Source organism: Ostrea edulis, chromosome 6 (assembly GCF_947568905.1).
Source record: "Ostrea edulis chromosome 6, xbOstEdul1.1, whole genome shotgun sequence".
Classification (NCBI taxonomy): Eukaryota; Metazoa; Mollusca; class Bivalvia; order Ostreida; family Ostreidae; genus Ostrea; species Ostrea edulis.
In genome coordinates, this window is record NC_079169.1 from 79,124,279 (window position 1) to 79,142,339 (window position 18,061).

At 35.7% G+C, this 18,061-nt stretch overlaps 1 protein-coding gene across 4 annotated transcripts; it reads left to right on the forward strand.

Annotated features, from left to right (window-relative positions):
* The first annotated feature begins 5,304 nt into the window (after positions 1 to 5,304).
* On the forward strand, positions 5,305 to 14,612 carry LOC125647816 (uncharacterized). 4 transcript variants are annotated; one of them, XM_048874633.2, is made up of 5 exons: positions 5,305 to 5,889; positions 7,878 to 8,343; positions 9,341 to 9,424; positions 9,580 to 9,696; positions 9,807 to 14,612. In XM_048874633.2, exons 2-5 carry the CDS (start codon positions 7,941 to 7,943, stop codon positions 14,564 to 14,566), a joined length of 5,364 nt encoding a protein of 1,787 aa, XP_048730590.2. In that variant the 5' UTR covers positions 5,305 to 5,889; positions 7,878 to 7,940; the 3' UTR covers positions 14,567 to 14,612. The 4 variants fall into 4 exon arrangements, with proteins under 4 accessions (XP_048730590.2, XP_048730592.2, XP_048730593.2 ...); XM_048874635.2 differs by having other exon boundaries at positions 7,881 to 8,343; XM_048874634.2 differs by lacking the exon at positions 5,305 to 5,889 and adding an exon at positions 7,345 to 7,757.
* The last annotated feature ends 3,449 nt before the right edge of the window (positions 14,613 to 18,061 follow it).

Below are 18,061 nucleotides of genomic sequence, written 5' to 3' on the forward strand. Positions count from 1 at the left end.
GGTAGGTTCCAAGTCTGATCCCAGAAAGTCCCAATTTGGGTTATAATTTAGTTTATCCCAATTAGTTGCTACCTCTCCTAAATGCAAAACTATTTTCTTACTTAATTAATTGAGGAATCTTTTTTCAATGTTTAATTTAATCTTATTTCAATATCCAGAGAAAATCAAAGTCTTCAACTCGACCTTATTTTATGATGTTGGAGTAAATAAATGCGGATTATGTATATTTTTCTTCCGCTTTTTTTTTTATTTTTTATTTTTTTTATTAAACCTCAAAACCTAGAGCCCAGAATTAGTTTAATAAATCTTATCTTTTACACAGGCGTCAATGAATCTAGTATTGACACTGAAAATGCATATGTTTGTGAAGTTTTTAGAATTGTGTACACATGTAAATACACTGGTAAACAGGTACAAAATGTCCGGATTTTCATTTTATCAAGGAAAACACAATAATTAAAAGAAATGAGGACAAGGAGGGCGGGGATTACAAGCCACGATCAAACACGGGGACCTAAAATATATGTTTTATACATGTACTTCATATAGTTTCAGAGGATTGCTTGCACACACAAAACTGCCCCTAAATTAGTTCGAATTATTTCGATAAAGAGAAATTTTTGCTTCATTGTGTAGCAATGTTTGAAAAATAAGTATTAAATCATCTAAACACCTCGAATAAAAGCTCACATTAAATGTGATATAAAGACGGACATCGCGATAAATAAGGGAAAAAAAAAAAGCTGTGATTATTTATCAAAGTCAAGAAGTTTAAAATGATAAAAAAGCAATTTATATACACCCCGCTGGTGTAAAATCAATTGCTAAACACAATCTGACATAATCTTCCGATATCAATTTGTGGAAAAACACATTGTGGATTAATTCTATCGTATTGCTGGGGGCCTGCGGCAGAGCGGTCTCTTTTGACCTTATCTCTTAATATGTTCTAGTATACCACTGGTAAACATAGCGTACCTTATGGCGTAATGATATATTACGACTTATTGTGCTTGATGACTTGTGTCGTACCAACACATGTCATGATAACTTTCATCTTTATATCAAAGTTCAACCGATATTGATTTTAACAGTATTTGGTTATCACATTTTGAATGAGCAGTCGATGGAATTATACGTTGATGTGACCCCTTATAGCGTGATTTAGAATTTCCTGACAAACTACAATATAACATGTCTGATATAATAATTATAACCTCGTGTGGTGTTTCTCAGATTATATTCAAAAGCTGTGCTGCATGGCCTATTCAGCCCCGTTCTATCCCTGATACCCGACACAGGGACCACGGATTTCACAATTTGGTAGAGCATCTAGTATATGTCTATTAAATCTATAAGTAGGCAATCAGTTTGTCTGCTAGATTTCAGAAGTAAAGAGAAAGATTTTAAAAGTTTGGATCACATAGATTCTTATTCGTCTACTTCAATTTTTATGATAGGGACAATACTGACTGTTTATGGAAATGTATTTGATCGATAATTTCATGTTAATCCAACTAAATGATTGAAATCACGCCAGTAATTTTGTGTAAACAAGATTCACATATTAGTGATTTCTACATGTACTAAGAGGACTTATTTTTCCTCATATGAATTAAGTTATTTGCCACATTGTGCACTTTTGTTGAAACAAAAGTAAAAGGTCATCTTAAACCATCCGAGTCTGTTCCTTTAATTTAGTAGTAATAGTCTGTAGATTGAGGGTACGTGTTTAGCCGGAGCCGAGGACAACATTGGCCGTCTCCAGAAAATTAAATCAGACAATTTTTTTTATAGATTAAATAGAGTAAGTAAATGTTTATTCGGTATATACAAAAATGAATACCAAGGATAACCCATGAAAGCTCAAAAGCTTATTTCCAATGGGGTCATTTGATGCACAGATGTTTACGCAAGGGGGGGGGGGTCATTTATGTGAAAGGAAACCGGAGTACCCGGAGGAAACCCACGTGTCCGAGCGGGGGACCGCCATACCCTCTCACGCACAACCACTGCCGATCACGGGGACCGAACTTGGGTCGCAGCGGTGAGAAGCGAGAGCGCTACTTCGGCTCTACCCGGACATTATTTGCAGTCAATAGCCTACATGGAGTCGTGACGAAATTAATATCACATATGCAAAAAAAAAAAAAAAAACTGATTAGAAAATAATTACATTAGATTAAGGTATATTGTGCTGAAGTATATCCACCAAATATAAAGCAAATCTAATAAAGTTATGTGTCTAGTTTATCTTGCAAGAAAATGGCCAAATGGTATAGCACCAGTACTTTCACCTTGTCATAAATTTTGAATAAATATTAAAACTGCAAAAATGTTTGTTGATTTTCTCAATTTCCTGTTTTAAAGGAATTCTTTAGGAGTTTGAATACAGACAGCTTGTTAGAAAATAAATTTCATATCAAACAGCATTTAATCTCACAACTATGTTTGTCTCTGTACAAACCAAAGTATTTACTTGTTTCAATTTCAGAAATTGTTAGCGTGTTAATACTTCTTCCGTAATCACATTTTAAAGAAGTGTTAAATAAGGTTCAGAAGCAAAATTTAACTTCAACTTAACATAGATATCTAACTTTATATAGATATCTAACTTTACACAGATATCTAACTTTACATTAATATCTAACTTTACATTAATATCTAACTTTACATAGATATCTAACTTTATATAGATATCTAACTTTACACAGATAGCTAACTTTACATTAATATCTAACTTTACATTAATATCTAACTTTACATAGATATCTAACTTTATACAGATATCTAACCTTACATAGATATCTAACTTTCCATTGAAGCTTTGTCTCTTGTGACTAAGCATGGATTTTACACTGTACCGATCGGAACCCCTCGCCCTTTACTCTGTTTCATTGCTTTCCCTGTTACATTAGTCTCTCTGTTACATTAGTTTCCCTCTGTTACATTAGATTCACTCTGTTACATAATTTCCCCTTTGTTACATAATTTTCCCTTTATTACATTATTTTCCCTCTTTACACAATTTTTGCTTTGTTGCATTATTTTCCCTTTGTTTCCCTATTTTCCCTATTTTACATAATTTTCCCTTTGTTGCATTATTTTCCCTTTGTTACTTAATTTTCACTTTGTAAAATTATTTTCCTTCTTAACATAATTTTCCCTCTTTATATCATTTTCCCTTTATTACATAATTTTCCCTTAGCTACATTATTTTCCCTTTATTACATTATTTTTCCTTTGTTACATTTTCCCTCTTTACATAATTTTCAATTTGTTACATAATTTTCAATTTGTTACATAATTTTCCCTTTGTTACATTAGATAATTGTTCAATCAAAAATATACACTTTTATTATTTAAACCTTTGGGGCAATGACTTTTTCAATATTCCAAATTGCGCACTTAAACATCTTTTAAAACAACTCTTCATGGGGAAAATTATGTAGTACTGGATATGCCTAAATTTGGCGCAATTAAGATGTGGAATTTTACCATTACGAATCGAGACTGGTAGATATCACGGAGAACCTGTTGAAGAACGAATTTGTACCTTTTGTTTCGAAAATAGTGTAGAAGTACTGCACTGTTCTTTGTACTCGAATGTCGATCAAAACTTTTTGTAAACACTGGATTTAACGAAATGTTAGTTACAGGTTGTATGTTCAGATATGGATGTATTATGCATGCTAATTTCAAATTACCGGGTATCCTCGCCAGGTTTCAAAGTATTTATTAATACGTAGACATCCAGTATATACTTAAAGCATGTAGGTATTTCTAATGTGTATATTTTCATATATTTCCCTTTATTTCTTAACGCTGTGATCTTTTTTCTTCTTTTCTTTATGTACTGTATTCAACTTTTGTGTTTAAAGTGGCATATAGGCCTGATGGGCCAGGTGTTTGATTTATCATTAAATTGCCTGTTAACAAAAAATGTCTGTAAATCTACACATGCCACTATAAATAACTTACTTACTTATTTGATATTGGGTCTCGATCACACAAAAACATCGCATTTAATTTGTATGCGATACGAGTTCATTGATTTTGAAAGAACGACGCACGTTAACTCTGGATTCCAGCCTACATTTTCAACTCGTATATTTCAAAAAGCTTTGCAATTTTACTAATGCGATTTTTTAATGCAAAGTAGAATTCATTAGTAATTGATTATCAACTTGAATTCCAGTATCAATAAATTGCTTTTAATTACAACTCCTTTTGATTAGGGGGTAGATTAATTGATTTGTTTTTTTACGTCTCGTCGAGAATTTTTCACTCTTATTGAGACGTCCCCAGCTGTAATTGATGTACCGCAAATTTAGACTTATGCTTAGCGCCCAGGGCCGTAGCAGTTAGGGTTCGTGCCAACGCCCGCCGCGACACGGGTCATATCCGAAAGGCCCGTGATCCCCATTTCTAAATGCCAAGCGTTTGGCGAAGGAGCAATCACTACCTATGTTAACATCTTTGTAGATGTGACGCGGTCACGACAAGAGCGGGGTTGGAACTCATGACCTTCTGGTTACGAAGCGACGCTCTATACCACTGTGCTATCGCGACCGGTGATTAGGGGTAGAAAAATCTAAGCCTGATTTCAAATAACAGATTAGGGGGTAGAAAAATCTGTTCCTTGAAACCAGGCTATAAAACATCATATATTTTAGATGCTTATTGAAATGAATAAATAAATAACCATTTGATGTGTCAAATTGTTTATATAATTAAGTTAAAAATGATTAATCTTTAACTTTTTGGAAATTTATTTATTTGATAACCTTAAAGTGCAAGTGAACATTTTCGCCGTGTTTTGGTCTCTAAACATACCCCCCCCCTCCCCCCCCCCCCCCCCCCCCCGTGAAATAACAAACTTTTGGGTATTTGCTCACGGGGGGGGGGGGGGGGTTAAAATATTTGCCGTTTACCTTTGGTTTCTATAGTGAAATGCGTGATTTTAACCCAAATTATAGAGCTATCTCTCTTTGTTTTGTGAAATAAATCAACTTTTATGAAAATTCATATCAGTCTATATTGTCATAAAAAATCATAACTTTTAAAACTTGACCAGAAAGTAGGCAGCGAAACAATACTATCGCTCGCAGTTCAGGTAGGCGGCGAAACAATACTATTGCTCGCAGTTCAGGTAGGCGGCGAAACAATACTATTGCTCGCAGTTCAATTACACAGAATGAAAATGTTGACTGAGTAGGATTTAGCTTCAAGAGTTTTGACTTTTGACTGTATATTTTATTTGATATTTTTTATCCTTTTTTCAACATCAGTATCACATAAAGCATTCTTCTACGTCATTAATATAGGGGGGGGGGGGGTGTTAAAGGGACTGGTTCACTTTTATGTTTGTTTTCTTTTTTTTTCTTTGAACCTTTTGATGTCTTAGCCTGAACTCTGTGTTATGTAAACAAAGAGTCGTGTCCTTTTTATGTTTACAAACAAACTAGTGAAATGTTAATTTCGTAATTTAAAGCATCTTTCGTTTGTACAGTCACAAACTTAACATTTACATGACACATTTTACCTAAAGAATACTTAACATGTGATAGATATAATAAACTTAGACCGATATCCATTTCTTTTGAAAATTTTGTAAATAATATTTATAAACACACTGCAATATTTGTTTACAAAACAAATAATGAAAGTGAGCCTCTGTGATAATGTATCGCCTTAATTTTTTTTTTTTTTTTTTTTTTTTTGGTGAGACATTTCAAACACATTAGACAGTAAATTTTAATCAAAGAGAAGTAACTCCAATCGAAAACAGTGAACGTCCCATAAAAATGCGTGACCTACTTGATGTGGAATGTTTACATGTGTGACATACACCCAGATAACACGTACGCTGAATGCAAAAGTAGCAAGGTGAGTTAAAAAAAAAACAAGTGAGTCTCTCTTTCACTTTCTCCCTCTTTCACTTTCTCTCTCTTTCTCCCCCTTTCTCTCTCTTTCTTTCTGAGAATCATATTTTTTGACTTAGAAATCTTGTCCGTAGTATTCGATCCACACCTTTCAGTTAGAATGTACAGCAAACATTCTTGCAATTTATCTTTTTGTTTGCGTGCGTGCGTGTTATCAAGGTTTTTAAATCATACACTTACAGAAAAGAATGTGATTCAAATGATAGTACATGTCTTATGACAGAGGTTCTACATTCGACACTGCATGGTCATCCATTTGAATTGCATAGCCCAGGTCTCGCTGTTGATTTGAAATCATACATATAAATAGAATCGCTATTGACGTCGTGGTTCAGTGAGATACACTTTCTCCCCTACTAACAACATTTGATGCAAACTTTGAGAGAAAAAAAAGGGTTGAATATATTTTTTAAATAATTATATCGTACGGAATGTAATTTTTTATTCTCATGCTTTTTTTTAATTAAATCCAAAACAATGGGAGTTATATGGGAGCGAGGTGTTAATTTTTATATATATGTAAAATATATTTCAACGTTTGAACATCATAGACAATTTACAAGTTTTTAGAATTTTAAAATTTATATCTGCACCTATTACAACCAATATATAATGATTTAATGTGTGAATTACACTCAGATAATACGTCATCTCTCAAGCCACGGTTCGGAGTTCGCTGTTGGTTTGAAATCATACATATAAATAGAATCGCTATTGACGTCGTTCTCCACCTCGTGGTTCAGTGAGATACACTTTCCCCCCGACATTTTTCTTTTGTTAACGATATTTGATACAAACTTTTTCAAAAAGGGTTGAAAAATGAAAACTAAATATATTTTTTATAAGTTAAATGAATCTAATTATATCGTACGGAATGTAATTTATTCCCATGCTGTCTCAAATCCAAAACAACGGGTGGGAAATTTATAGAGTTATATGGAGAGGGGTTAATATAGGATTAAACATTCTTTTTGAAGAATTTATCGATGTGTAAACTCCGGACATTTTACTCACAAACTGAATAAATGTTAAGTTTGTGAGTAAAATGTCCGGAGTTTACACATCGATAAATTCTTCAAAAAGAATGTTAGATTCTTATAATTCCAATTCATTCACTTTGTTAACAATTGCAAAAATTTGAATAGTTTCCCCGCACTATGTTATTTGTTTTCAGGCGTGTTTGAATACATCGCGATTTCGGATTTATTGATGTGTAAACTATTGTTCAGCTTTATTTTTGTCCAATCAAAACAATTGTAATAAATAACATTGGAATTATTTTGATATATTAATAAATTTTTTAATATCAATTTTAAGATATATTTCAACGTTTGAACATCATAGAAAATTTACAAGTCCCTTAATGTTTTTAGAATTTTATATCTGCACTTAGAACAACCAAGCTGAGTCAAAATACATATACGTGTATCAACCCACGCATTCATTTTTTGTTTGCTGTATCAAGTGTCTTTTAAAAGTGTCGAGGGTTTATATTAATGTAGAAAACAGATAAGACTCTCGAGATATTGTTACGTGTATTAAAGCCATGCGGAAGTGTTAAATCCGATGCATTTTGTGGAGCATATCCACTTCGCGAAAGGATCTATACATGTATGTTAATCTTTTCGCATAAACATATCTTTGAATTCCTTGTTGTCTTTCTTGACTGATTGTTTGAATCGGGACCTCCAAAACCGCATTCATGATGGTTGGAGTATTCATCCGAATCGAGGAGTCAAAAAGTTTCGCCGAAGGACACGATTTTTCATCTCAGACGTCACTGCGTTATCAGAAATTTGACAGAATTTACATGTAGGACGCAGAACATCGACTAATACCATGTCGGAAAATCCAGTGATGCTAATTGTTTAAAATTTTGTTTCTAATTGTTCTGTGACACCCAGTTGACATAATTTTGTGCACATGTTTTAGTAGATGACTGGTACATATAAAAGTTAACAGATCCACTATGAGAATACCATCTACAAAACAAGCATGTCCGACTCCGAGCCGGACGAGAACTTTGTGACACCATACGGTTCACCGAGGGAACGTCAACATGAACTGGAGAATGTTATTGCTTTGAATACACCGGTTTGTAACGAATCCCTCGACATCTTTACCGATGGGATCCAAACAGAACAAAGTCAACGGAATCGTGCAGGCTCGTATTCAGCAGATGATGGACGAAGGAGAACCGAAAATGCAAACTCCAAAGCCAAACATCGATTAGGCTCCATCGACATCTGCAAGGATAACCTGTCGTCTGCTCCTCCCTGCGCCAGTAGATCGGTGTCGTTAGATGACGGAGTGAAAACACGGATATCACAAACCTACGATGTGAACTGGGAGGGGGCAACCAGACAGCGGGGGGTCGTCCTGGTATCAGATGGACAAAGTGAGTATTATTCAAAAATTCTCAATGATAGTACGAATCTAAACTAATTTTTGTGAATTTGTTACATTGCTACGTAAAGTGTAGTCGTCAATTTTTTTTCCAATTCCGCCTTTACCACTTTCTAATGGTTTGCCAACCTGATCTTTTCTCTGATCAAGGAATGTCTGTCGCCTGTAAACTTTTTACATTTTCACAATTTCGACTTCTTCTCCGGGGCCAAATGGTCAATTTCAATTTAGAAGAAAGTAGCTTTTTTTTTCTTTTTTTTGTTGTTGAAATATTCAATTGTAGATTCACAATCTAAAAAGATTGTGTGAAAATTTGTCCATACCATGATCCTAGAGCCAGGATGGGGTTACAATAACAATGCATGAGTAACACAGATAAGCGGTTTGGCCTATGGATCTCTATTACATGTATAAGACTCCTTTGGTCAATGATTTTTATCAGTGGGGTTATAGATCTATTTTTAGCATTTATAGATCGCCACGACTTTTACAAAAGATTGATAACTGTTGGTTTTTTAAAAGTAAACTTTTCTCCCTTTTTCCACATTATGAAGAAGAAAATTGTAGGTATGATTTATTCTCCACGGAAAACGTGTGTTATAGCGCCGAGCCAATAGACATACCGGTCATTTAAATAGTTTACATAGATTCCCGGGATCCAGTTCCATACCAGTGATCAGCAACAATAAATTTCAAGATCATAATGACCGTGTGTCCTTTAGAGCATGTTTCAAGGTCAAGTAATCATAGGCTGTTTTTGAAAAAAAAATAATATGAAAACACATGTAGTTATGTGTAATATGTGTACAATAGTAAGACGAGAGTAATTTCGCTTCCCCCCGACTCTCGCTCTCGAGACTTTGCACGAGAGTCTGGGGAAAGTGAGACTAAAACCATGCAAGCAGAGTCCTGAATTTTCAGATGCATCATGGACGATGTTGGCTGAAGTAGATTAAATACTTCCCATAACAATTTTGAATAATTTGCAGAAGAAGGTGAAGTCATCCAACAGTTGGACGTCATGGGGTTACACGAAGACGTGGCACACAAAGACTTCTTACGTCATAACTATGGTATGGCAAGACACTTCAGTGTTCACCAATTGCTAGTATATATAATATTATACTAACACGAAAAAGTGAAATAAACTTGTACATACTGTATATATACCGGCACCATGTTGTATGTATATGCACTGAATATTTAAACCCTTTCATTCAAATTCCAGATGAAACCCTACCACGTTCTCCCGTAGTCATTCACTCGGCAACCAATGTAATTCAAGACTCGTTAGTTTATCTCAATCAACCGGAGAAAGATGAACCATCTTTAGGTTCGAGAGAAGGTTCGATCATTTGAAATCATAATCATAACAACCGTGTCAGGAAATTTTGTCAAGACAGAATTTTTTATTTATTTGAAATAAAAATGTAATTTCACCACTTGTTTTCGTAGGGAAGTATTCCTCACTCCTAAGTGTATTCCAGCAAGAGGAGAAAGTGTTCGTGGAAACAAGCGCCTTTCAACAAGCAGAGGAAATTCTTGAAAACTACTTCCGGGTTATGTTAACAGGTCAACCAGGTGATGGAAAATCAGCAATAGCTAAGCATTTGATAGTGAAGAAATGTAGACAAGGCTTTCGATTTGTTCTCGTCAATGGCTCAAATGATTTTGAGTCAGTTAAGTTTGATGAAAAAATAATTTTGTTCTTTGATGATATTTTTGGAGTAACTGTCTATGACCGATCTCGAGCTGAGGATATCCAAAGACTTCTGTGGCAACTAGATAGCATTCTTATGAATAAATGTGGTGACGTTTTATTGGTAATGACGTCACGGGTACATATTCTTCAAGAGGCTATGAAGGTTTTGAAGAATGCTGACTTTGTTTATAAAGTAACTCTTGATCTTGGAAATCGTTTAGCGGATGAAGAAAAAATTCAAATTCTGCGCAAACATTTCCAGTTCTTCCATTTGCAGAGAGAGGATCTAGATGTATCAAGTTTGGAAGCGTTTTTTGACCAAGCAATTCTCTTGTCGCCCGACCACGGCTTTCCACATTGTGCTCAGATGTTTGCTCAATCATCAACATTGAGGAAGAGAGGGTTAAACTTTTTTAGATCCCCTATTGAGTATTTGATGCAAATTCTACATGTAATGAGGAAAGTCAAGCCAGTAGAATTTGCCGTACTTGTGTATATTGCTTTGAGGGATGGCAAGGTTAACAGATGTGCAAGTAAGCTACCAGATCAAGATGAGATAAGAATGGGATTCATCAGGAAGATGGTCGATTTAGATTCAAACATGGGCCCTGCTCACATCATGTCTTGTAAATCTAAGGAACTGAGTTTGTATTTGTCAAACAGTGAAACCCATAAGATATTTCGTCATCCTAGTATTCAAGATGCCGTAACTTTCATGATGGGAGAAGAATTTACTTCTGACGTCATTGAAATATGTTCTTTTGAATTCATATCTGCCAGAATACGAACCACTCAATATAAATGTGAGAGCAATGAAAAGATCATAATAATTGAACGTCAACACTTTCCAGTCTTTGGTCAAAGACTTGTAGAAGAAATCAAACAAGGCAACATTCGAGATGTCTGCTTTCATCAAGCGATGACTGACCCAGAGTTTGTTTCCGTCTTTTGCAAACCTTCCACATTGAACAAATGTTTCAAGGGTACAACAGATGAAGTTGAAAAAAGTGTCCTATCATACGTCCAATTTGACAGTATACACAAATTCTTTGGATCTCTGTTGTACTGGTCATCTGTGGCCAGCAACACATTTCTTGTTCAATCTCTTCTCCAGATGGACGGATTGCGGCTGTTGCTTAAAGAGGAGGGGGTATGGACTCAAGGACAACTGAGAGAATCTTTCATTTTTACGTGTCTTCACGGAAAAGACACAACGTTAGCTAGGCAAACTGGAAGATGGGTTGATGACAAAGTTTCTCGAAGCACAACGTTATTTTCTCAAGATATTCTCAACACTTTAAAAGAGCCTTTGTATTCACAAATCTTTAGTGAACCTTTTTTGAAACTGTCGCCGCTACAGGCGGCTACTCTGAGCAACGGGCCAGCTTCTTTGGACATTGTGAGATACCTTCTTCCATTTCAAAATCAGAATGATCTCATCAAATTATCACTTTCAATGGCTGCGAAATTGAAAAGATTAGACGTTGTGAAAGCCATTTTGACCGATTTGAATTTAAACCTTGACACTGAAGACATCATTTGTGCTTTGAGAAACGGAACATTTTTATTGGTTGAAGAGTATGTCCATAATGCAGGACTTTGTTCAGCTATGACATCCTTAGATGTGGAAGATATTAAGCTTATTTTTTCTCACATTGATTCACCAGCTCATCTGAATGTTTTTACAGCTTTAGAAGAAGATGAACGTCAACGAATCTATCGAATAGGGCTGCCATTCGTAAAGAATGTGGAAGTTGCTTCAGTCGTGATGGAGACGTTGACTACCAACGACGTATTTGCGTCATCACTGGATATTTTTCAGAATATAACACACGACAAAGTTCTTGAATATCTTATAGGTGAAGGAGCTGATGTCAATGCTACCGACAGTCAAGGCCAGACTGCAATATTCCTTGTCAACGACAGTACTGTTTTGACCAAATTACTAGAAAATGGTGCTTCTGTAAACTCTAGAGAAAGAATATCGACCAGAAATCCTTTAATGCATCATGGAATCAACGGAACACTTTCTAGTTTACTCTTTGAAACTTTTCTTAAACATGGAGCAGATATGAATGAAACTTGTTCTAATGGTCAAAATTTACTCATGCAAATTCTCAGTTCTTGGAATGTCAGGAAACACAAAGAAGTTAGGAAAGACGAATTGCAGTTGCTAAACAGGATAATCAAACGCACTGAAAACCTCAACTTATGTGATAAAGACGGCAATAATGTCCTACATATATGCTTGTTAGCAAATGTGCCCGTGTCAGTCTTTGCAGTTATCTTGAACCAAACATGTGACATTAACGCCAAAAATCATGCTGGTTATGCACCTATTCATCTTGCCATTAGCTATGTTTACACTAAATCCAAGAAAAAACAGTGGAAACCTATAATGTTAGATCATCTTCAATATCTTCTTTGCTCAGGCGCGGAAGCCAACGTACAGAATAAAGATGGTGACACTGTGTTGCATTTGTTGTTGAGGAATTTCGTAGATAGGCTGAATTATTATGATGAAAGGTTGACGTCTTACGAGAAACTTACCGAGGAAAGCAAGTTTAGACTGATGAATAATGCAATAGATCTCTTGCTGTCCTACGGTATCAACTTGAATATTCGAAATGAAGAGAACTGCACGGCGTTCAATTTGCTTTCAAAGACACACTCGAGAAAAAGTTTAAGTATTGTTGAGAAATTTCTGCGCCACAAAGGGCAATTCGGAATGTCGGAGCTCTTAAATATTCTGTCCCTATGTTCAAAACATGAAAGTAGCGTACACTCGTGGAATGTGATGCAAGCATTAGCCAACTTTGTTTCCTTGCGCTGGAGAGAGGTGTTTGATAGCAGTAATTGCGCTCGTTGTAAGGAGTATTCTTGTTTCGTTAATATGATGGAAACTCGAAATGCTACTAATCAGATGGTGCTTGATACATTTAAGTCTGTTTCCGATCTGAATGTGAAAGTAAAGGAGGCCATTATGAGGACAGTTGAGGATGTGTTGAGCGAATCTTTGTCAGAAGGGATTGAAATAGTATGTACTTCATTTACCGGTATCGGCGAATCACTAGACGAAACAGAATATGTATCGGCTCTTTTCTTTGGGATTCTTGCGCAAGCCATTAACTTCTTTAATTATCGCCAAAAATCAATTATTAAATTTCGAAGTGTCGCTTCTATGGTACTTCAAGACATCAATGTTTTAATTCTGATGTTAGATTTTCCTTCCCATGTAGTAGAAAATCGAAAACTGAATCTGTTTTTAAACTACTTAGAATCTGAAATGGATGATGAAACAGTCATGGCATCCGTTATGCCACTGCTTCTACCAATTGGCTTTGATATGAACACAAATATCAATGGCAGTACTGTTTTAATCAGTGCTCTGAAATCTCCCGTTTCACGTGTGAAGTTGTTGCAGTTTCTGTGTGATAAAGGAGCTGATGTTAACGTGTCCACTGTGACAGACAGGAAGCAAACCCCTCTGTTCACGGTTTTGATGAACGATAACAAACAGGTACGAAAAACGCTGACTTATGACAACCTATACAAACAATTCACCTTCGTAACCTCGGATAAAGAGCCCTGTGGATCCACACAGTTACGTCTGCTTCTCCAAAATGGATTGAACATTCGAAAGGCACATTTGGTATTCGAATGTGTGAATATAGAAGATTGTTGTTTAAAGACGCTTGAACTTTTGATGATCCATGGTCTGGCTGCGGATCAAGCAGACACTAATGGTCAGACATTGCTACACAGGTTGTGTTCACCTCCCAGTCTTTTCGAGATGGTAAAAAAGCCTTTCAACAGATTGGATATCTTACGTTTACTTTTGTCATATGAATGTGACGTAAACACGCAGGACAAAGCCGGAAATACACCTGCGCATCTGCTATCAATGAGAAGACACCAGAACGGCCTGGAAGAACTCATCACAATGGGAGCAGATGTAAATTTGCAAAACAGGAATGGAGAAACATGTTTGCATCTTTCTGCTGATAATGCTGAGAGTGTTCAGTGTTTGATTCAGTACGGTTGTGATGTGAACATAATGACCAACGAATATTGTAACGCTTTGCACTCCTTCTTCAAACTGTCATCAGAGGATAAAAAGCCAAAAAGTGGTCTGTCATTTGCAATAGAAAAAAGGTTTCAAGATATCCAGGGTCTTAGAGTATTAACGCTACTACTGAATGCTGGGATTGACGTGAATGCGCGCGAAATCCACGGCATGACCGCTTGTCATTTGACAGTTAATTTCTTTGATGCTAAATGGATCAACGAAATATTTAGGCTTTTAATACGCAATGGAGCAGACGTAACTGCATGTGACAAAGAAGGAAAAACAGCGATTCATTATGTTCTTCGTCGTATGCAGGTATCAAATCCGGAAGTTGTGAAATTGTTGATGCCCGCATTGAAAACTCTTATACGCTATGACTCGGTAAATACGCTAACAAAATCTCAGGAATTATCTGACTTGTTTACGAATGATCTGTCTTTGTGAATAATGTTGTGCAATTTCAGATAAACTGAGTTTTGCAATTTTTAAACGATGTAGTTTTTTTTCACAAAGGACAATGTATATCGTTATTTCATACCTGTGGGAAGTTCGTTCATCGGACCCGATGTTGTTGGCGCAGACTGAATGAGGCTACAACAGGAGTGCAAAGTTTTACATATACTGATTTTAAAAAACAAGAGGCCCATGGGCCTATCAGAAGACTTTCCTTATATATTTGCATGTAAAACCGTAGTCCCTATTATGGCCTCAAGCTAACCCTGGAGGCCCTGGTTTTTGCAAACTTGAATCTACACTATGTCAGAAAGCTTTCATGTAAATGTGAACTTCTTTGGCCCTATGGTTCTTGTGAAGGAAGATTTTTCCTATATATTTGTATGTAAAACTTTGATCCCCCCTTGTGGCCCCATCCTACCCCCAGGGGCCATGATTTGAACAAACTTGAATCTGCACTATGTCAGAAAGCTTTCATGTAAATATCAGCTTTTCTGGCTCAGTGGTTTTTGAGAAGATTTTTAAAGATTTTCCCTATATATTTGTATGTAAAACTTTGATCCCCTATTGTGGCCCCATCCGACCCCGGGGACCATGATTTTAACAAACCTGAATCTGTACTATATTAGAAAGCTTTCATATAAATCTCAGCTTTTCTGGCTCAGTGGTTCTTGAGAAGAAATTTTTTTTAAAGATTTTTCCTATATATTTGTATGTAAAACTTTGATCCCCTATTGTGGCCCATCCAACCCCCGGGGGCCATGATTTTAACAATTTAGAATCTGCACTACCTAATAAAGCTTATCTATAAATTTCATTTTTTCTGGCTCAGCGGTTCTTGAGAAGAGTTTTTAATGACCCTACTCTATTTTTACCTTTTCTTGATTATCTCCCTTGGAAGGTGGCCTAGCCCTTTATTTATCAATTTAAAATTCCGTTTACCTAAGGGTGCTTTGTGCCAACTTTGGTTGAAATTGGCCCAGTGGTTTTTGAGAAGAAGTCAAAAATGTTAAAAGTTTATAGACGGACGGACGCCGGAATACGGGTGATCAGAAAAGCTCATTTGAGCCTTCAGCTCAGGTGAGCTAAAATCAAAGAAGCTAGATATGTCGGCTCGACATGAATACTCCATCAAAAATCAACGAACCGGAACGAAACTCAAACTCGATTTGTAATTCATCAATATACATCTGCATGCCAAAAAAAAAAAAAAAAAAAAAAAAAAAATTGGGTGGGTTTTTGTTTTGTTTTTTAATCTCAGGGCGTTTAGAAAACAAAAAGTCCGGAAAACTGGTCGTAACAGTCATTTTTCTACATTAAAGGGGCACAACTTCATCAAAAATCAATGAACGGGAACAAAACGCAATGTCGATGTGTAGCTGATCAATATACGCCTGCCTACAAAAAATCAATTCAATATCTCAAAAAAGTCCGTAAAACTGGTCGTAACAGCCATTCTTCTACATTAATGGGGCACAACTCCATAACAAACGAGCATTTTTACAAAAATTATTGGACCGTAACAATATTCGAAGCTCATTTTGTAAATGATGGTAAAAGAGAAAATTGGGGAACCAGGATGAATGATTGGTAATCAACTACTATTCAGGTACAAAAACTAGACCAGGAAAAAGACAAATTTATAATTAGGTTTAATTCTTTTACCAAGTCAATGAACAACTTAGCTACATTGTTGTATTACTATGCTAGAAGTTTTAATGAGTGTAGTACTCTTACTTATAGAAATAGGAAACTTGGATGTAAAATTTAAGCTGGTGTGGATGTGACTACACTAGCTCTTATCAACTTTATAGAGGAGAACTAAAAGTGTACCAATTATCAAATGAATATCAGCTTGCATATAACTAAAGAAGTCGGAAAACCTGATAATTCACACTATTTTTCGAAGTCCAAGGGATGTAACTCAGCAAAAAATATTTTAAAAAAATTCAGACTTGATCTGTAACATGCTATGGCAAAGCAATGTACCAAATATTAAATGAAAATCAACAAGCACAAAAAAGGGGTCCGGAATCTGATAATTCAGGCTATTTTTCTAAGTCCAAGGGCAATTACCCAGTGAAAAATCAACGGACAGAAACCAAATTCGAACTTGATCTGTAACTTGTTATGGCAAAGCAATGTACCAATATCAAACGAAAATCTGCAAGCACAACAACAACAAAAACCAAAAAAAAAAAAACAACAAAAAAAAAAAAAAAAAAAAAAACAAAAACAACAACAAAAAACAAAAACAAAAAACATAACAAAACAAAGCAAAAAACAAAAGAGAGTCCGAAATCTGATAATTCACACTATTTTTCTAAGTCCAAGGACAATAACTTAGTAAAGAATTCAACGGAACGAAACCTAATTTGAATTGATTTGCAACTTGTTATGGCAAAGCAATGTGCCAAAATATCAAATAAATATCTGCAAAACCAGAGAAAAAGTTTGGAAAGTCCAAGGGTAATAAAGTGAAAAATCAATGGACCAAAACCAAATTCGAACTTGATCTGAAACTGGTTATGGAAAAGCAATGTAACAAATTTCAAATGAATATCTGCAAAACCAGAGAAAAAAGTGCGGAAAACTGATTTGAAGGCCTGACAGACAGACAGACGGACGGAGTGCAAACCTAAAGTCTTTTTCGTCGGAAGGGGACTAAAAAACGAACCGAAACAAAACTCAAACTCGATCTGTAACTCATCAATATACACTTGCATACAAAAACTCAATTCAATATCTCGAGGCGTTTATAAAAAAGCCAGAAAAAACTGGATGTCGCGTAAGGAACTATATGTCCCGACCACTTTGTGGCGGGAGCATGAAAAAGATAACAAGAACGAGTTTTAGATAAGAAGACAAGTATAGTGTCTAAACTCTCTCGTAATGTACACTACAGTTTGCTCAAACCGAGGCGGACGGTACTACATTAGAAGTCTGTGTACAAACTTTTACAGACAGTTAAAAAATATTCAAAACACAGCGACCGTTTGTAGTTACAGATTCAAGTTTATATCTTGGTGTAAAATGCTGACTCTGGAGCGAGGGCGGAGCCTCTTTTCATAAGAGATTGTCAGGGGTGGAGCTTCTGAAGCGAATTCATTCTATCCGTAATTTCCTGGTTCCGTGCTGTCTGATTCTGCGATAACAGATAGTACGGTACAGTCCAGTGTATCAAACCACATGGTGACTGAAAGATCAAAATTCACAAATTGACGTATACTCTACATCTGAATTGTATTTAAAAGTGAGGGATAAGGGGTGCTGTATTATGCTGGGGAAGTGAAATAGCAAATTAATTACCCATATATGTCATCAGAGGGATATTATTTACCATAACACGGTGATGAGAGTTCAACGGAAACAACATCTGGGGTCAGATAACGTGCGACATGTGAACTAATGCATCTGAAATCCTGACAAAATAATCATTCATAATCACACACACAAAAAAGTTTCGGGTTTGTGTAAGAGAATCCA